Source organism: Dermacentor variabilis, chromosome 6 (genome assembly GCF_050947875.1).
Source record: "Dermacentor variabilis isolate Ectoservices chromosome 6, ASM5094787v1, whole genome shotgun sequence".
Classification (NCBI taxonomy): Eukaryota; Metazoa; Arthropoda; class Arachnida; order Ixodida; family Ixodidae; genus Dermacentor; species Dermacentor variabilis.
Window position 1 is genome coordinate 1,854,409 of NC_134573.1, and position 17,596 is coordinate 1,872,004.

The window sequence follows — 17,596 nt, forward strand, 5'->3', positions numbered from 1 at the left end:
TGTGCCATCTTTATTTGGCGACCTTTGGATTACTAAAGGTAATCAGAGATGCTGGTTTGCCGCATCCTGTAGCTCGAGGTTCCAAGGGTCATGTTTTCTAGATGGCCAACTACGTGCAGCATTTGAGAATTTCCACCAAGGCACTCAACAAAACTGCCAATAACATTCAGCGATCAAATAACTTCCCCGAGAACGGGTGCTCGGGAGGGTTCGTTGGCGTTGTCATCGTTGCTGTCATCGCACATGGTCATGTCAGCGGTAGCGTCACTCCCCAAGTCTGAGTAGCACGTTTGTTGATCATTTTCAAAGTTCAGATACTCGACGAAGCCGACTGCACCGAATTCGCTATCCTCTGCGCAGAGTGCATTGATGTGGTCGCAATACTCGGCTCCTTCTTCATCAAGTGCACATGAATAGTCAGCATCAGCATCGATGCTGCTTTCCTTCAAAAAGCCAGCGTGTTCAAAACACTGCATGAGCAAAGTTGGTTCCACTTGCTTCCATGCATACACAATAAGACATATGGCCCTGAGGAGGTCGCTCGAGTACTCCTTGCCATTGTCATAGCAAAGGAGCATGCGCCTGAGCAGGTGGTGGCAGTAAATCTTCCTTGTGTCGTGAATGATGCCTTCGTCCATTGCTTACGAGATCAACGTGGTGTTCGGAAGGAGAAATACCATCCTGATAGCTTTCATGTGTGGGATGTCACCATGCACCGGGCAATTATCAACAATGGAGAGTACATTCCTGCCTGTGGCCTCGAACTTGTGGTCAAGCTGCTGAATGTAATCGTCAAATATTGCACCTGTGACCCAGGCTTCTTTGTTGTGCTGTCACCCTTGGTGGCAGCCGTGCATTTTTAAAGCAGTGAGGCTTTCCACTCTTTCCAACTATGAGTAGCAGCAGCTTGTATTTACCACAGATGTTCGCGCCGAACAGAAAGGTAATTCTTTCCTTGCCCTGCTTTCGACCCTTGACCATGGTGTCCTTTGCTGCGAACGTTTTTGTGGGCAGCATCTTGTAAAAAAGGGCTGCCTCGTAAAGGTTGTACACATCGTCTGCACCCTACTTGCTAAGCAACGGAGCCAACGTGTGTTTCTTCCAGCCATCGACGACGCTCTCGTTTGCACTGCCACTCTCGCCACAGACGGCTACGAAGGTCAAAGTATTGTGCTCTTTAAAATGGGGCTGAACCATCCATTGCTACATTTGAAATCTTCATTCCCAAGTTGCAGAGCCAAGTTGTTGGCCTTCTCCCGCAGGATAATTCCATTGATGGGAAGGTGGGCTGCGTTTGCTTTCTGCAGCCAGTGAAGTAAACCTGATTCCGCATCTTGGAATGTGGGAGCCCATATTTGGGACTGCTTCGAAGAATAAATCTTGTTGTAGGCCTCCAGTATACCTTCGACTTGTTCTTCAATATTATAGACAACGTCGAGAGAGGCACGCTGTGCCTTTCAGCCAACTCGGTCTTGGAACATGGGTTCTTACCCGCTTCTTGGATCAAGCAGAACTTCTGCTGCAGCATTGAGGTCTTATACATTGGCATCTCCGCTCACTGGCACTTCTGCACAGTTCAGAAAAAAAAAAAGAGCACCACGCTAGCTGCGAAACCCCTTACCACCGCACACGCAAAATTCGACAAAATCCCTACCGCGTAGCTTCAAAGGAACGTGAAAAGATTCAAAAACAAATGAAGATGCTCGAGGATGGTGTGATACAGCCTTCGAAAAGTACCTGGGCATCACCAGTGGTATTAGTCCAAAAAAGAGATGGCAGTTTGTGATTCTGCATTGATTACCGCAAATTAAACCTAGTCACAAAGAAAGACATCTACCTGCTGCCACGCATTGACGATTTGCTGGAGAGGCTGTGGCATGCACGTTATTTTTCATCAGTGGACCTACAAAGTGGGTATTGGTAGGTCAAGGTCGATGAGAGAGATCGTGAGAAAACGACCTTCATGGCCCTCAACGGTCTTAACGAATTTAAGGTCTTTTCTTTCGGTTTGTGCTCAGCACCTGCCACTTTTCAGCGTCTAATGGACACCATACTATCAGGTCTGAAGTGGCAAACATGCTTGGTCTGTCTAGACGATGTCAGCATTCTCAGCTACATTTGAGGAGCACCTAAGCCAGTTACTCACTGTTTCCAAGCCATACGCTCAGCTGGCCTGACGTTAAAGCCAGAGAAGTGTCATTTTAGTTTCAGTGAACTGTGCTTCCTCAGCCACGTTGTCAGTCACAAGGGTGTACGACCTGATCCAGCCAAAATCGACTCTGTGGCCAAGTACCCCCCACACCATCTGACAAGAAGGCAGTGAGGCGCTTCTTGGAGCTGTGTGCCTATTACCGAAGCGTTATTGCGAACTTTTCATTTATTGCTGCGCCGTTAACACACCTGACATGCAACAATGTTCCCTTTCTGTGGGGGGAAAATGAGCAAGTAGCATTTAGCGCACTACGCCAACGCCTGCAAATGCCTCCTGTTCTTGCACACCTCGACCAGCATGCTCCTACAGCACTTCAACCTGATGCAAACAATGTTGGTCTGGGTGCCATACTGGTGCAGTGGCATGACGGCTCTGAAAAAGTAGTCGCCTACGCTAGCCAATCTCTTTCTCTCGTATGGAGGAAAACTACTACTATGGAGACTACTACTACTATGGAGAACGACTGCCTTGCTGGGGTGTAGGTGGTTATCAAGTTTCGCCCGTATTTGTATGGCTGTTCATTAAAGGTTGTTAGCAATCATCATTCTCTTTGTTTGCTGACTAGCCTGAAAGATCTATATGGCCATCTGGCGCACTGGAGCCTTAGGCTACAGGAGTTCGACATGACCATAATTTACATATCAGGGAAGAGGCACACCGACGCCGACTGCCTCTCATGGTCACCCGTCAAGTCTGTAGGTACCGATGACGTGGACGTGGATGCTGCATTTTTGGGCGTTGTCAATGCCATCACCATTTCACAGGAGCAGCACCACGAACCAGAGCTGCTCCCACTGATTGATTTCTTGGAAGGCTGAAGTAAAGATGTTCCGCGACTCTATGCCAGAGGACTGCCATCATTTTGTCTCTGAAATGATGTTCTAAGAACTTTTCTGCCAATGACAGCACATACCTGCTTGTCGTACCGGCATCACTACGAAAGGAATACTAAAAGCATGCCATGATGAAACAACCGCAGGTCATCTAGGCTACACGAGAGCGTTGTCCCAACTCCGATGGAAGCACTACTGGCCGAAGCTACCCACTGCTGTAAAACGTCATGTACAAACATGTGCAGACTGCCAAAGCTGCAAAGCACCTCCTGGCATGCCCGCAGGTCTCTTACATCCGGTCAATGTACCGGGCCAGCCATTCGCCCAACTTGGAATGGATTTCCTGGGCCCATTTCCAACTTCTACAGCTGGCAACAGATGGATCATTGTTGCCACCTGACGGAGAGACAGAGACACAGAGACAAAAGCTACACAGCAGGACACAGCAACCGAAGCAGCTCATTTTTTCATCGAAAACATCGTCCTTAGGCACAGCGCACCAAACGTAGTCACCATAGACAGGGGAACTTCCTTCACTGCCAAACTTCTTGACTCGCTTCTCAGACTCAGTGGTACAAGCCACCGGAAAACAACCGCATATCATCCCCAGACGAACAGACTAAGTGAGCGTCTTAATAAGACCCTCGCAGACATGCTTTGCATGTATGTCGACATAGAACATAAGAACTGGGATCAGATTTTGCCTTACGTCACCTTCGCCTGCAATACCACTCGAAAAGAAACTACTGGAATGACACCGTTCAGCTTGGTTCGCGGTCACGAAGCCACGACAATGCTGGATGCCATGCTGCCACATGAGTTTGACGACATACCTACCGACGTTGATGAAATTGCCCTGCACACTGAAGAAGCCAGACAGCTTGCTCATGTACGTACTATCTGCATTCAGCAAGACCAAGATGCGAAACGATACGATCTTCGACACAAGTCCGTTTTCTACACTCCTGGCGACAATGTATGGGTCCCATACCCATACGCCATCGTGGACTTTCCGAAAAGCTCGTACAATGGTACTTTGGGCCGTACAGAGTGATCCGCTGCCTGAGCAATGTGAATTATGAGGTCGTTCTTGACAGTGACGATAGTTCCAGTCGCCGCAAGCACTTACCCGAAATGGTGCATGTGGTGCGGATGAAGCCGTATCTGTCGAACTAACTTTTAATCTTTTATTTTTGTTTTTCTTTTCCGTTTTTTTTTTTTTTTTCATGTTTAATTCTTTGCCATTATACACTGCCCTCATATGCTTAAATTGCACATCGAGCCAACGCTTCCTTCAGAGGGACGCAAATGTCGCGCCTGTACTCGGTTGAAGAAGAGGACAACGTGGGTGTGCATGAGCGTATTTGTCAAGGCATAGGGGAGAACTCGAGGTTGCGCTCATAATAAAACAGCGACCTGCTGCTGTACCTCCTGCTTTACGACCCCTGTTTTGACGTTGTGACAATATTTAAGGCTCCCATATGTTTGGGAGCCGGAAATATTGGGCTGCCACAAATACTAACCATTTATGCAATGCATGCTGCTGCATCAAATATTGGTGGGTGCCATGAGACTAAACAGTTACTAGCAGCGCCCGTCCTTGTCTACTTTGTTCTTTTGTGTCCATTATCAATTTGCGATAATCTGCCATAATTATAAATACTAACCACTGAGTTATAAAAAAAAAAGAGTTTCACCTTAATTACACCGTGCACTTTAGTACACAAGCAATATTAAAAAATCTTAGTATTCTGAAATTTGCAGACCTGTTTAATTATCAGTTAGCTTTTGCCATATAAAAGATTTAAAGCAAAACTGAATGCTTCTGTCTCCTTTTTCAAACCTTGAAGGAGGCCCTATAATACCCGGAGCAGTGGCATGTGCCAAGTACATGTAGAAATTATGGACAACAGATGAAACATTACTCACTGCTGAGCTTGCTGAACACTTTTGATGTACAAAACATTAAGTTTAATTAATGTACTTCCTCTGCTCTGCATAATATTCACATGCTCAATAGTTGTAAATAACAGAGCATTTCTCATGTAAAACCGCCTTTTTCTTGGCCAAATTTATCAATTGTGTTTTTATTATAGTATTTTTCATGCTTGAACCCGGTTATCACGACAATATTGCTGAATTTCTTTTTCAAATCACTTTTAAAGTTAACTGGCTCATATACCTATACCTATATATATATATATATATATATACATACATACATATATCACGTAGTAGTGACATTAAAGAACACAGTAGCAATACTGTGAAAGACAAAACTAGCTTTTATTGGGCAAACCTGTGCCCACAAAACAGCCTACACTTAACTGGGCAGCATCATGCACTCTAGCACCCTTCTTTGTGTTGGTATGATAGCCCCATGCCGTGTGCGAGGCGTTGAAGTCTCCCACTATGACGAGTTGGTGTCCATTCGTGGATTTCCTGATTTTTCGCACAAAGTGATCGAAGTCCGGTAGCTGGTTTAAAGCACAATGAGAGCGGCGAACACAGTCAGCGATCGTCGAAAATCTGATCAGCGGGTCAAACGCGTCGGCTTTTATAGATCAGTCGTAGAATGTTCCAGAGTAATCGCTGGGACCTGCATGCCTTCCAAAAAGTTCTACACCATTCTCGTCACGCATACATGCAATCAGATTGCACAAGGTTCGGCAACAACAGACAGCGGATAGAACCATCGATAACATTCTAGAAACTTCCGATACATTTAGACACATCCTGCGCTGAGCGATAACATTTCTTGGACGGTAAAAGCGCTCACCCATAAAAGATAAACGAGTTCACGTGTCAATTCCCCCCTCTCAAAAGGCGTCGTCCCGATGCTGCAAACATAACAGGGGAGTAAAATGCAAAAGAACATTTGTTAAACAAAGTAACAACAAAGAAACAAAGTCCAAGGTGACACAGTCCAAAAATAGAATCAAAAGTTCACCTATGCAACGTCCCCAAAGTTCATTAGCGCTGGTGAAATGGTTTAAGACACACAACACCAACTACTTCAGGTCGTGAGCGGCGCCGCTTTGAATGCAAAATGCCGTCTGGCACGACCTCATAGTCCAGTTCGCCAACACGTCGGGTGACCTTGTAGGGTCTGAAATAGTGTTGCAATAGTTTCTCACTGAGTCCTCGTCGACGTATTGAGGTCTAAACACAAACACGGTCACCAGGCTGGTACTGCACGTAGCGTCGTCAGAGGTTGTAGTGTCGAGTGTCGGTACGCTGCTGGTTCTTGATCCGTAGGCGGGCGAGCTGTCGGGCTTCTTTGGCGCGCTGGAGATGGGTAGCGACGTCAAGATTCTCTTCTTCGGTCATGTGCAGCAGCATGGTGTCGATAGTCATTGTTGGGTTCCTGCCGTAAACCAGCTTGAACGGCGTGATCTGTGTTGTTTCTTGCACCGCCGTGTTGTAAGCGAAGGTTACGTACGGCAGGATGGCATCCCACATCTTGTGCTTGACGTCGACGTACATTGCTAGCGTGTTGGCGAGGGTCTTGTTCAGGCGGAGCTCCGTGAGACCATTCGTCTGCGGGTGGTAGGCAGTTGTCCTCCTGTGGCTTGTCTGGCTGTATTGCAGAATGGCTTGAGTGAGCTCTGCTGTAAAGCCGTTCCTCCGTTGGTGATGAGGACTTCTGGAGCACCATGTCGCAGCAGGATGTTCTCGACGAAAAATTTCGCCACTTCGGCTGCGCTGCCTTTCGGTAGAGCTTTAGTTTCAGTGAAGCGGGTGAGATAGTCCGTCGCCATGACGATCCACTTATTTCCAGAAGTTCATGTCTGAAACGGTCCCAGCAAGTCCATCCCGATCTGCTAAAAAGGTCGGTAAGGAGGTTTGATAGGCTGTAGTAATCCCGCTGGCCTTGTCGGTGGTGTCTTGCGTCGCTGACAGTCTCGACATGTTTTGACGTAACGGGCGACATCGGCAGTTAGGCACGGCCAGTAATACCTCTCTTGTATCCTCGATAGGGTCCGGGAGAAACCGAGGTGCCCAGCGTTCGGATTGTCATTTAGGGCGTGGAGTACTTTTGGATGTAGCGCTAACGGAACAACAAGAAGGTCGTTGGCGCGGACTGGTGAGAGGTTCTTCTTCATGAGTAGGTTGTTTTGAAGCGTGAACGAAGACAATCCGCGCTTAAATGCCCTAGGGACAACGTCGGCGTGCCCTTCCAAATAATCGATGAGGCCTTTTAGCTCCGGGTCTGCTCGTTGCTGTTCAGCGAAGTCTTCTTCCGCGCTTATTCTTCCAAGGAAGGCATCGTCATTTTGCGGCGGCAGGTCAATGGGGGCGCGTGATAGGCAATCGGCATCTGCGTGTTTTCATCTTGACCTGTAGGTTACACTGATGTCGTAATTTTGTAGTCTGAGACTCCACCGCGCCAGCCGTCCTGAAGGGTCGTTTAAGTTAGCTAGCCAACACAACGCATGATGGTCGCTGACCACTTTGAATGGCCTCCCATATAGGCAAGGGCGGAATTTTGATGTATCGCAAATGATGGCGAGGCATTCCTTTTCAGTCATAGAATAATTGCCTTCTGCTTTTGACAGCGACCAGCTAGCATAAGATATCACTCCTTCAAGTCCGTCTTTGGTCTGGACTAGGACGGCACCAAGGCCTAGGTTACTGGCGTCAGTGTGGATTTCGGTATCAGCGTCCTCGTCGAAGTGTGCAAGTACCAGCGGCGATTGCATGCGTCGTTTTAGTTCTTGAAATGCATTTCACTTGCTGCGATTCGGTGTCTTGATCATTAGGACCATTCAAGTCGACATTTATCGGAACGCCATAAAATTATGTACCTTGTTTCGAAATATTAATAATTTATTTTATTTATTTCACATACTTTCAAGGCCCGAAGGCATTACAAAAAGGAGTGGAGTCGAAAACAAGAGTAAAGTAGTAAAAGTATTGACAAAAATATTAACAAAAGGCATTATAAACAGCGGTCTTGAAGTTGGTAGAATCGGTGATGAGTGCGATTGATGCGGGAAGGCGATTCCAGTCCGTGCTTGTCCTCGGGATGAATGAGTCACTGTACGAGTTTGTACGGCACAATGGCACCCCAAATTTAAGGCTGTGGTCAGTGCGGGCCGAAATACAACATGGAGGGGCAAGAAGGGTTTCTTTTAAAAGGGGGTTCAAATGAAAAACATTGTGAAATAGAGAGAGACAGGAACATTTGAGATGTGGCGAAAGATCAGGTAGGTTAAGAGTTCGTTTCATTTAAGAGATACTTGCATAGCGACAGTAATTAGATAAGACAAAGCATGCACCGTGGTTTTAAATACTTTCTAGAGTAGAAAGTAATGAAGACTGAGTCGGATCCCAAATGGCTGAAGCATACTCAAATTTGGAGCAAGCTAAATTTTTGCAAAGAGTTAGCTCCAGGGAAGAAGGGGCAGAGCTAAAATTATGGTGCAATTAACCAAGCATGTGGTTAGTGTTATTAGTAACATAGTCAATATATATGCAAGTGCCAAGAAAGGTTATTTGATATGTGAAGGCCGAGATACTTATAAGAGGTAACTGACGCCACAGGTGCACCATTAATAAAGTATGTGTGCGTGGCAGTGTTACGATATTCGCATCGCCTTGCATTTATTTGAATCTATTATTATTATTATTATTATAATTTGAATTTATTTGAATCGGAAGGATTAGTAATTTTACGGTAAAGAGCAAAGTCATCCGCGAAAACCTTTATGGAGAAAGAAAGAACGCAGTTCGGAAGATCAGTAATATAGATTAGAAAGAAATGTGAACCAAGGACTGAGCCTTGAGGAACACCTGCTGGTGCATTAAAAAACCGAGAATTACAGTTATTAGCATTTACAAACTGCGTCCAGTTAGCAAGAAAATTTTTTATCCACTTGAGCACATTTATGTCCAAGTTAAGTTCAGTCAGCTTAAGCAGAAGTAAATCATGGGTCACAGAGTCAGAGGCTTTGGCAAAATCAAGAAATACACAGTCAATGTCGGTACCTAGATCAGAAATTCCAAAGAGATTGTTAGTAAATGATAAGAGCTGTGTTTCACAGGAAAAGGACTTACAGAAACCATGTTGACAGGGGTTGAAAAAGGAGTTTCATTATAAAAACTCAGCCAAATGTGAATATATTATATGCTCGAGAATTTTACTTGAAATGGTTGTTAGTGAGATAGGCCTGTAATTGCTTGGTAAGTGTGTTACCTGATTTCTGAACTGGAATCACCTTTCCCATACACAAGTCGTGTGGAAGAACAGACTGCTGTAATGACTGAGTGAAAATGTTACGACAAACTAACAGCAGAAAATACATTAATGCACTTCAAATTTTTTTAATTCAGGTAGTCTGGGCCAGCAGAGGAGGACGTTTTTTTATTGGTAATTAGGCAGCTAACACCAACCCAGTCAATAGAGATTGAATCCATGGGCGAAAAACCAAAATTGGATACAAGTGGTAATCTATGTGGCCTCGCGGTAACATAGGTAAATCGCAATAAATATAAATAAAGTTTCTACTGATCTCTATTTTCAAGCGGAGCTTAATTGCCTATTTCCCTGGGAGTGTATTTCTTGCCAAGTCAATGCCTTCTTTAGAGGTTCCACAGACATGTTCCTCCACAGCATAATACTGTCGAAACCACTTATAGTGATCCAAGATATAACAATCTTTCAGTTATAACAACCACATTTCAGTACATTTATGATTTTCCAACCCTTCATATGGAAACTGCTTCCAGATATAACGAATGTTTTTTAAATGGTCGTACTGCTACAACGAACGCTTTGAGCCCGGTCACGGTAAAAAGAGTGCACATGCGAAATGCGAAAGCACAAAAGCACAACCAAACTGGGTGCACGGCAGTGTGCACCATGGTGCAATCTAACCGCGACGATGACCGCCTCGTGCAAATTTCGGAAGTCGCAAAGAAGGTCATGCATTCTCAACACACGCCTCCACAATGGAGGTGTGAAGCAGTAGTTTCCGAAGTTTATGCTTCTGGCCAACTAGAACGCTTCATGCTCATGTGCAGAATACAGTCATGTCCTGCTGGTAGTAAGGTATTAGGGGCGAGGACTTACGGAGTCGCCATTTGTCGGAAACGCCTCCCTTGCGTAGTATGAGGGATCATCACACGGTCGGGGGGGGGGGGGGGGGGGGGGGGCGCTCCTCATAGGTTTCGCTTATGGCGCCTAATAGAAACACCGCGTGGCAGCCCTTCTGGACATTTCTGTGTGTACTTTAAAAATGGGGGAAGTTTCTTACTGTTGAAATAATAATCTTGGGTAAACTGAAAGCACAGAATCGTTTACAGATCTCTTTACCAAATACGTAGTGAACACCACTGCGCTCGATCACCACGATGGAGTCTCCCGAACTGCCTTCTTGCATGCAAGTTAGGCAAACGCTGAGAGCAAACTATGTGAAATATGTTCTTATAGTGGGCTGTTTGCATAATCAAGTGGAGCATAACAGAATGAAGCTTCATTACAGCGATCGCACAGTTTCGCAGCAACCAACTGGGTGTCTGCATGCATGTCCGCGTACAATGTTTCGCTTTCGCTGCGAGCACGTCGTTGCACTGTGCCATGAGCTTTAGGTCGCAGAATATGAGCATTTGACAGTACAAAAGCGACCATTGTTGAGTGGACGCTATTGGAGCTGTTCAAAAATAATTTCATTGTAGAGACTTCGATGCCTACGGCGACTGTAATGTGCCGTCACGACAATTCAATCTTTGTTTTTTTTTCTAAACTCTTGGACGTTTCAATATTATTTCTAAGTTGCGTGGCACTGAATGTCTACCGGTATTCTGCAGCGTGCGATTTCCCGCTGCGTCTGTATCGTAATACAGTGCGTTAATTCATAGCACAAACATGACCATTTGCCATGCTTCTAATGTACTGAACTTGCCAGTATCTAGCATCAATAAGTTCGTAGAGCAAACTGTTATGACATTAGCCGGGCAGCGAGCACGGGCGAACGTCTCACTGCGTGTTTTCTGCTACTCACAGAACATAGCAGTCCCGCGGTGCCGTAGCAGAAATCTTCCTCACGTCTGCGCTTGCTGCATACCCGAGTTGTAGCCGATGGCTGTAGCCAAAGCTTCACCCAACTTCATGTCCTGCGGCTACGTGTGAATAAGGCTGACACTGGGCTCTGTTGTGTATGTCCGGCACAGCAGCACTGAACAGTAGCTTACAATGCTGCACGCATCCAAAGGCAGCCACTACCTATTATAGTGCTTTCAAATGTTGTCAAGCAGACACCCAAGGCGGGAAAGCCTCACCACTTAATCAAAACCGCACCGCAGGTGGGACATTAAACTTTCGTTTTCAGCTCACTTTGGTGCCTCCGAAGCAGCCGACACAGCCGCTGTGTCCACGTGATCGCTCTTTCCACGCTGACGGTGGCGTGGATATTGAGATCTTGTGATATTGGGGGCAAGCTCCAGTGGTGGAGCTTGCCCCCAATATCACAAGCTCTCAAATGAAAAATGTTGCCTGCGCTTACAGTTTTGAAATGACAGGTGACTGAAAGCGTTTGCCATTTTGAAAGAGCTACATGACCCTGCATTTCATTCTTTAGATGGACATTTCAAATGAAAGTTTTGAGCTAGGTGCGGGAACACACTGCCAACAAAAATTACACTGAAAATCTGTTTTTTGGACCCAAGTGTAGCCAAATTGTAACTTTTGACGCCAGCTTCAATGCAGTTAATTTTTTAGTGGTTTCAAGGGCGATTGCATATATAATGAACTACAGATATAATGACCACTTTTTGTGGAACTGTCGAGTTCATTTTAAACGGGTTTGACTCTATTGGAGAAAAGCTCACCAAAAGAGCTTTGCCTTTGACTTGAGGAGCTTGTCACAAAACCAGGTAGGGCTGCTGTGCCGCAAAGCACGCTTTGAATCATTTCAGATGCTCCTTTTCTCCATTGTACCGTCTCTGTTCTCATATCGCTCAGAAAAAGACAGCAGCTAATGCCCGTTATGGAGAACATGCACCTGCCACATCACATTGATTTAGTGTTCACATTTGTGCCACATTAGTGTGTGTGTGTGTGTATTTGTACAGCATATACAGACAGGGCTTGAGGTTTGAAAAGAGCACAATTTTGTTTCTTCTGGACACTACTGGCACAATGTAAAAGAAAAAAAAAACATTTAATTCTGACCTAAAAATATGCAATGAAAGGTGGGACCTTTGCAGTACACTCAATGTAGGCTTGCAAGTGAACTTGCATGATCTTGGTGAGAGTGCACATGTAAGTGTACGCTAATATGTATGTATGATAAAGTAAACACATAAGCATACACATAAACATGCACAAGCTTACGCATTCCTTTTAAGCATTCAGAAGCTCATCATGTCGGCCTGTGGTGCGCAGGAGGTGCACAAGGGTGCTCCAGAGGAACGCCTTCGTGTCTACCAAAAAGTATGCAGCCACTTCCGTCCAGTCTTCCGGTACTTTTTCTTCGAGCAATTTCCAGAGCCCAGCCGTTGGTTTGAGCGACGCCGGGCATACGTCCAGAGTGTGGCCACAGGATCCATAGGCAAGCGTACTTCTTTATTCATGGCCAACAGCTGATATCTTACAGAACACATTCAGCCTATTTTGTGTGTGCATTCACTGGCACGAGTGTACAAAAGGAAGAGGAACGGATGGGCCCTATTTTCCTTATGAAGCCAACAAATAATGAAGTGAAAGAAACAACCTAAAAGATGCTATTCTATCAATTAAAGGAGAACACTGCTTTGTTATCATAGTCTGTCATTCGTAGAAGTTGCAGCAGTCCAGCAGTAGCTGCACTAACTTTTGGCTTCCAGTCATCATTTTGCTTTTGTATGCATGTGTTCAGGCATGATTGTTTGTGTGTTTGTCCTAAGCATGTCACGTCAAAAGGAAACGCCAGCAATGTGCTTCAAGGTACTTACAATGTTGCATAAAAGTTATTGAGAGTATGACGAGGAAGACCGAGTGATGCTGCCGTCCCAAGTGAGGAAACGTTGTGACAGTGTGTTGAAAGACAAAGCCTTCGAGCGAAGTGTAATAAATGTTAGTTTCATGCACGTAAGAGGAGCATTACAGTTGAACAAACTTAAAACAAAATTTAAGTGCCAAGAAAATACCATTTTCATAACCAGATCATCAAAAGCCAACAAACACTGACACCAAGGACAACATAGGGGAAATTACTTGTGCCTAATAAATGAAATTAGAAACGATAAATTAATGGAAATGAAAGTGGATGAAAAAACAACTAGCCGCAGGTGGTGAATGATCCCACATCCTTCGCATTTCGCGTGTGATATGCTCTACCAATTGAGCTACCTCAGGGCCGTTTCCCCATCCACTTTCTTGGGTATTTATGTGTCCTAGTAGAACCCTGGGTGTGTTAGCCTGCGCCACCACATACAGACCTTGGCGGCGGATGTGGAACATCCTTTTTGCCACAGACATCACGAGAATGTGATCTTTTTGGATGAAGGCAACCGGTCAATAAACACACACATGCTACCTTAAGGCATCAATGTTGCCAGATCCGAGACCCTTGTTATGTAATAAACGAGAAGAAAGGGGATTAATTGAGGGGCCTGGTTTTTATTTGTCATATCATAAGAAGCCAACAAACACTGACACCAAGGACAACATAGGGGAAATTACTTGTGCTTAATAAATGAAATAAAGAAACGATAAATTAATGCAAATGAAAGTGGATGAAAAAACAACTTGCTGCAGGTTGGGAACGATCCCAGAACCTTTGCATTTCGCGAAGGTTGTAGGACATTGACTGGGTCCAATATTCAGGACGTTTGACAAACACGAATATATTTACATAAGTACAAGAAAATGCAAAAAAATACAGAAAAGTTAATAAAGTAGTAGTCGCTCATCACTCCCGCCGTCCGTAGCTCCTTTTATGCCGTGTATGATCTTTGTTTGGTCACGTCCCCCAATCCGGTGCCAGGGGGTCGATGTCATAAGGTCCCACCAATCTGGTGTCAGGCGGCCGCTGACATCAGGTCCCACCAATCCGGAGGTAGGTCGCCCTTTTCACCGACGCTGATCGTACTCTGAGAGGGTCATACTGAGCGGGTTATACTGAGCGGGCCGGGTCATACTGAGCGTGTCTCTGGCTTGGACGCCTGTTTGTACTGCTGACAGGTGACAGCTGTATCATTGCTAATGTCTGAAACCTCTCATGAATGGGGCACTCCCACGCTGGCCATAACTCATCCGTGTCGAGAACCATCCCAACAAGGCCGTTGGCCCTTTAACCACAATCGTGGATGCCGTAGCCAAGAGGTGCAGCGGGGCGAACGGCCTTTCATAACAGCCCGTCCACCGCCAGGAAGAGGGCTCGAAAGGGGGCAGCTCATCAGTGCCCCTTGAAATAGCCATGGCCGCTTAGTAGGCGCAGCTCCGGCTCGAAGTCCCGGGCTCGCCGGGAGAGTTCAAAGGCTGTTCACAACAGCACGTCCACCGCCAAGAAGAGGGCTCGAAAGTTGGCAGCTCATCGGTGCCCCTTGAAGAATCCTTGGCCACTCAGCAGGCTCAGCTCCGGCTAGGAGGGTCGAAATGCCGATCACAACAGCCCGTCCACTGCCAGGAAGAGGGCTTGAAAGGGGGGCAGCTCATCAGGGCCACTTGAAGAGGCCTTGGCTGCTCAGCAGGCTCAGCTCCAGCTCGAAGTCCCGGGCTCGCTTGGAGAATCACGTCCAAAGGCCATCTTGGAGGGAGCGTTGGCTGCAGGTCGTAGGCTCGGAACTGGCATTTTAGTGACCAAGTCCGCACAACGCCCGAGCAGTGACAATGCAAGCACCCAAAGCCCTTCCGAGATATACCAGGTAACATAGCTAATCCCGAGGTTAGAACCAGCGAGTGCCAGAAAGGCAGCCATAGAGGAGCACTGCTCAAAGGAACCTAAACAAATTAATTAGTAAATTAAATTTCAGACCCTAAACAAAGTTTTATATGGTAGGGTTCCGTAACGTTTTGGTCAGTTTCGTTTCTATCGTGTCTCAAAGAAGGCACAACTCACAGAGCTCTGAGGCAAACTATAAACAAATAGAGATCGTTTTAAACATACATTAACAAACAATAATTAACATCCACGCACATCCCTATCAAGGCATTAAGACTTATCAAAAGACTAGCTCATGAGTTGGCTAGTTTCAGCCACCTTTGTCTCTCGCCTTCAAAATGGCCCCAAGAACGCTGTCAATTTGGTCACGGTAAAGCAAGCTTGAAATTCAACGAACTGGGATCCTTCCCCGGCAATGTGTCCTGTGTCTCCAACTCCACCCCTCTAAACTAAAAATTTCCACGTAGCTCGTGATTCACAAGTCACCAAAATGAAAGAAAAAGGCACCCTTTTGAACCACGGGATTCGTCTCAGCTATTGAAACGGACAAAGGGATCAGTGCCGCATATGCCGAGTTACTTGTTTGGTCAGTACCACGTGCAGTGCCAGTTCCTCTCAAGCGAAACATACTGGGCTCTGCTGACCACGTTACTTTAAACTAAATTAATTCATTGAGTGCTATTTAAAACATGAAAAAAAGAAAGCTACACTCAATATACATGCAAAACCTTTAAAAAAGATTGCTTTCCTCACGAGAACTGTTAAAATGAAAAGTAAGACGTTCTTAATAACCAACAAAAAAAATGCCTCACGTACTAATTACAAAAAAGAAACAAAAATAACAACAAAAAAGGGCTTATACAAGCGTTCCAATTCTACAATTACTCTTTCTTAATGCGGGCTCGAATGGGTCACTGACTGACAGCCTTTGGGCCATGCTTGCGGTACCTACATTTTTCTCTGCCATCATCCGTCACTCCATGTGCTCGCGGCGTGCTGTCTCTTCCCTAAGGGGGACGCCGTATACGCGGGAATAGCCATTTTCCCTTTGTTCTCGCTCTCGCAGCACATTCCACCTCAGTGACCATTCGACCGACCCGGTTCGGACATGCATGTCTCAGCCCACTTGAACTTTTCTGCCACCCCTTTACTCACAGAGACGCTCTCCTGTCCTTATGAACCTTTCGTGATGCCTCCATTTTCTGAATCGCCACAACGAACCCTTTTCGGCTCTGCGCAATGGCCTGTCCCTGTGTCTCACGCGGTGATGGGGCATCTTTCGTGAGGTTTTGATGCGTCGAGTACTTAGCTCCTTTGATCCTGCGTCGCCTGAACCAATTTTTCTCTGCCAGGTGGTCATCGAATGTACCGCTAGAAACACCAAGCATCAGGTTACTGCCGTGCTTGGCCACCATGGCATTCTCTTCTTTTGGCAATTCCGGAACGCTGCTCAAGTGCGGGGGTATGAGGAAGGTTTTCAGCGCCTCTTTTACACTGTTAGGTCTACTGAACCAAGCCTCGTCCCTGCAAGGAACACCTTTCGGAATTGCCACTGTCTCTTCTTCGCTCTCTATCCTCGGCAATGCCAGAGAGTCACTCAAGTGCTGAGGCACAAGGAAGGTATCCAGCCCTACACTGGCCCTCGTAGGGTTCCCGGAACAAGCCTCATCCCCGCAAGGACGGCTCTCCGGGATGGCCGCTGGCTCGGTTTCGGCGTACGACTGCACTGCGATGTCACTGATACTAGAGCTCTAAGTCTGCTAGAGCCCTGTCAGAGCTAGATGCTAGAGCCCTGTCAGGTCATGTCTCGGGCTCGGCCGCGGCTCGGCTGCCACCATATCTGCGTCTATCCTACATGATTCCGGAAAGTCGCCCAAGTGGTCGTATATGAGGAAGGTCCCCAGCGCCTCCTTAACGTTCTCATGGCTACTGGAACAAGCCTCGTCCTTGCAGGGGACACCCTTCAGACTGGCTCCTCTCTGTAGACCGCCAACGGCCTCACTTTCGACACGCTCTGTCTCTGCGGACTTTGCCACCTCGCACTATTTGTGCTCATTGTTTACATGTACAACCTCAGCCTCTTCGACAGGAGAAATTTTGCACTCGACATTCGAGCTTTCCCTCATGCGCTCAGCAGGAATACCAAAATGCTGGAATAATGTAGTCTTGGCTTTATCGTAATTCTGGAAATTTTTCTCAGAAAGGCGAGCCAAGCAACAGGACACATTACAGGGAAGTACCCCCAGCAACCCTACCGACCAGTGGTCATGGTCCAGCTGCACTTCTGCGCAAACCTTCTTGAAAAATTCAAGAAAGCTTTCTTTGTTTTCGCCATCCTCAAATATGTACAGCCTAGACTGAGCCTGCAGTGCCCTTAGATACTGTAGTTCCCTGTCCAATTCCTCCATCTGTATTCTGAACTGTCGTGTTCGCTCCCGACTTTCTCTTTTGTGTTCTTCCCACTCTCGCTTTCTCTGGTCCTGAATATCTTCCCAAGCCTCCATGATCTCCTCGTCATCTCGGCCGCTTGCCTCTATCGCATCGATGACCTCTGCCTTCTTTAGCTCTTTCCCACAATCAATCCCGAAATCCCTGCATATCGCTTTTAGATCCATTCTGTGCAACTTCCTCCAATTCATGGCTACCTCTTTTGTGCCAACAAGTTTCTCAGGGAATTAAGTGTA

The 17,596-nt window shown here is 46.2% G+C and overlaps 1 protein-coding gene across 3 annotated transcripts in view; it reads left to right on the top strand.

Annotated features, from left to right (window-relative positions):
* tefu (Serine/threonine-protein kinase tefu) overlaps positions 1-17,596 on the top strand; it is a 471,138-nt gene that overhangs the window by 316,577 nt on the left and 136,965 nt on the right. For all 3 annotated transcript variants that reach the window (XM_075694675.1, XM_075694677.1, XM_075694676.1), the window contains one exon: positions 12,434-12,599. In XM_075694675.1, coding sequence (XP_075550790.1) covers positions 12,434-12,599 — 166 coding nt within the window. The remainder of the gene's footprint in view (positions 1-12,433; positions 12,600-17,596) is intronic.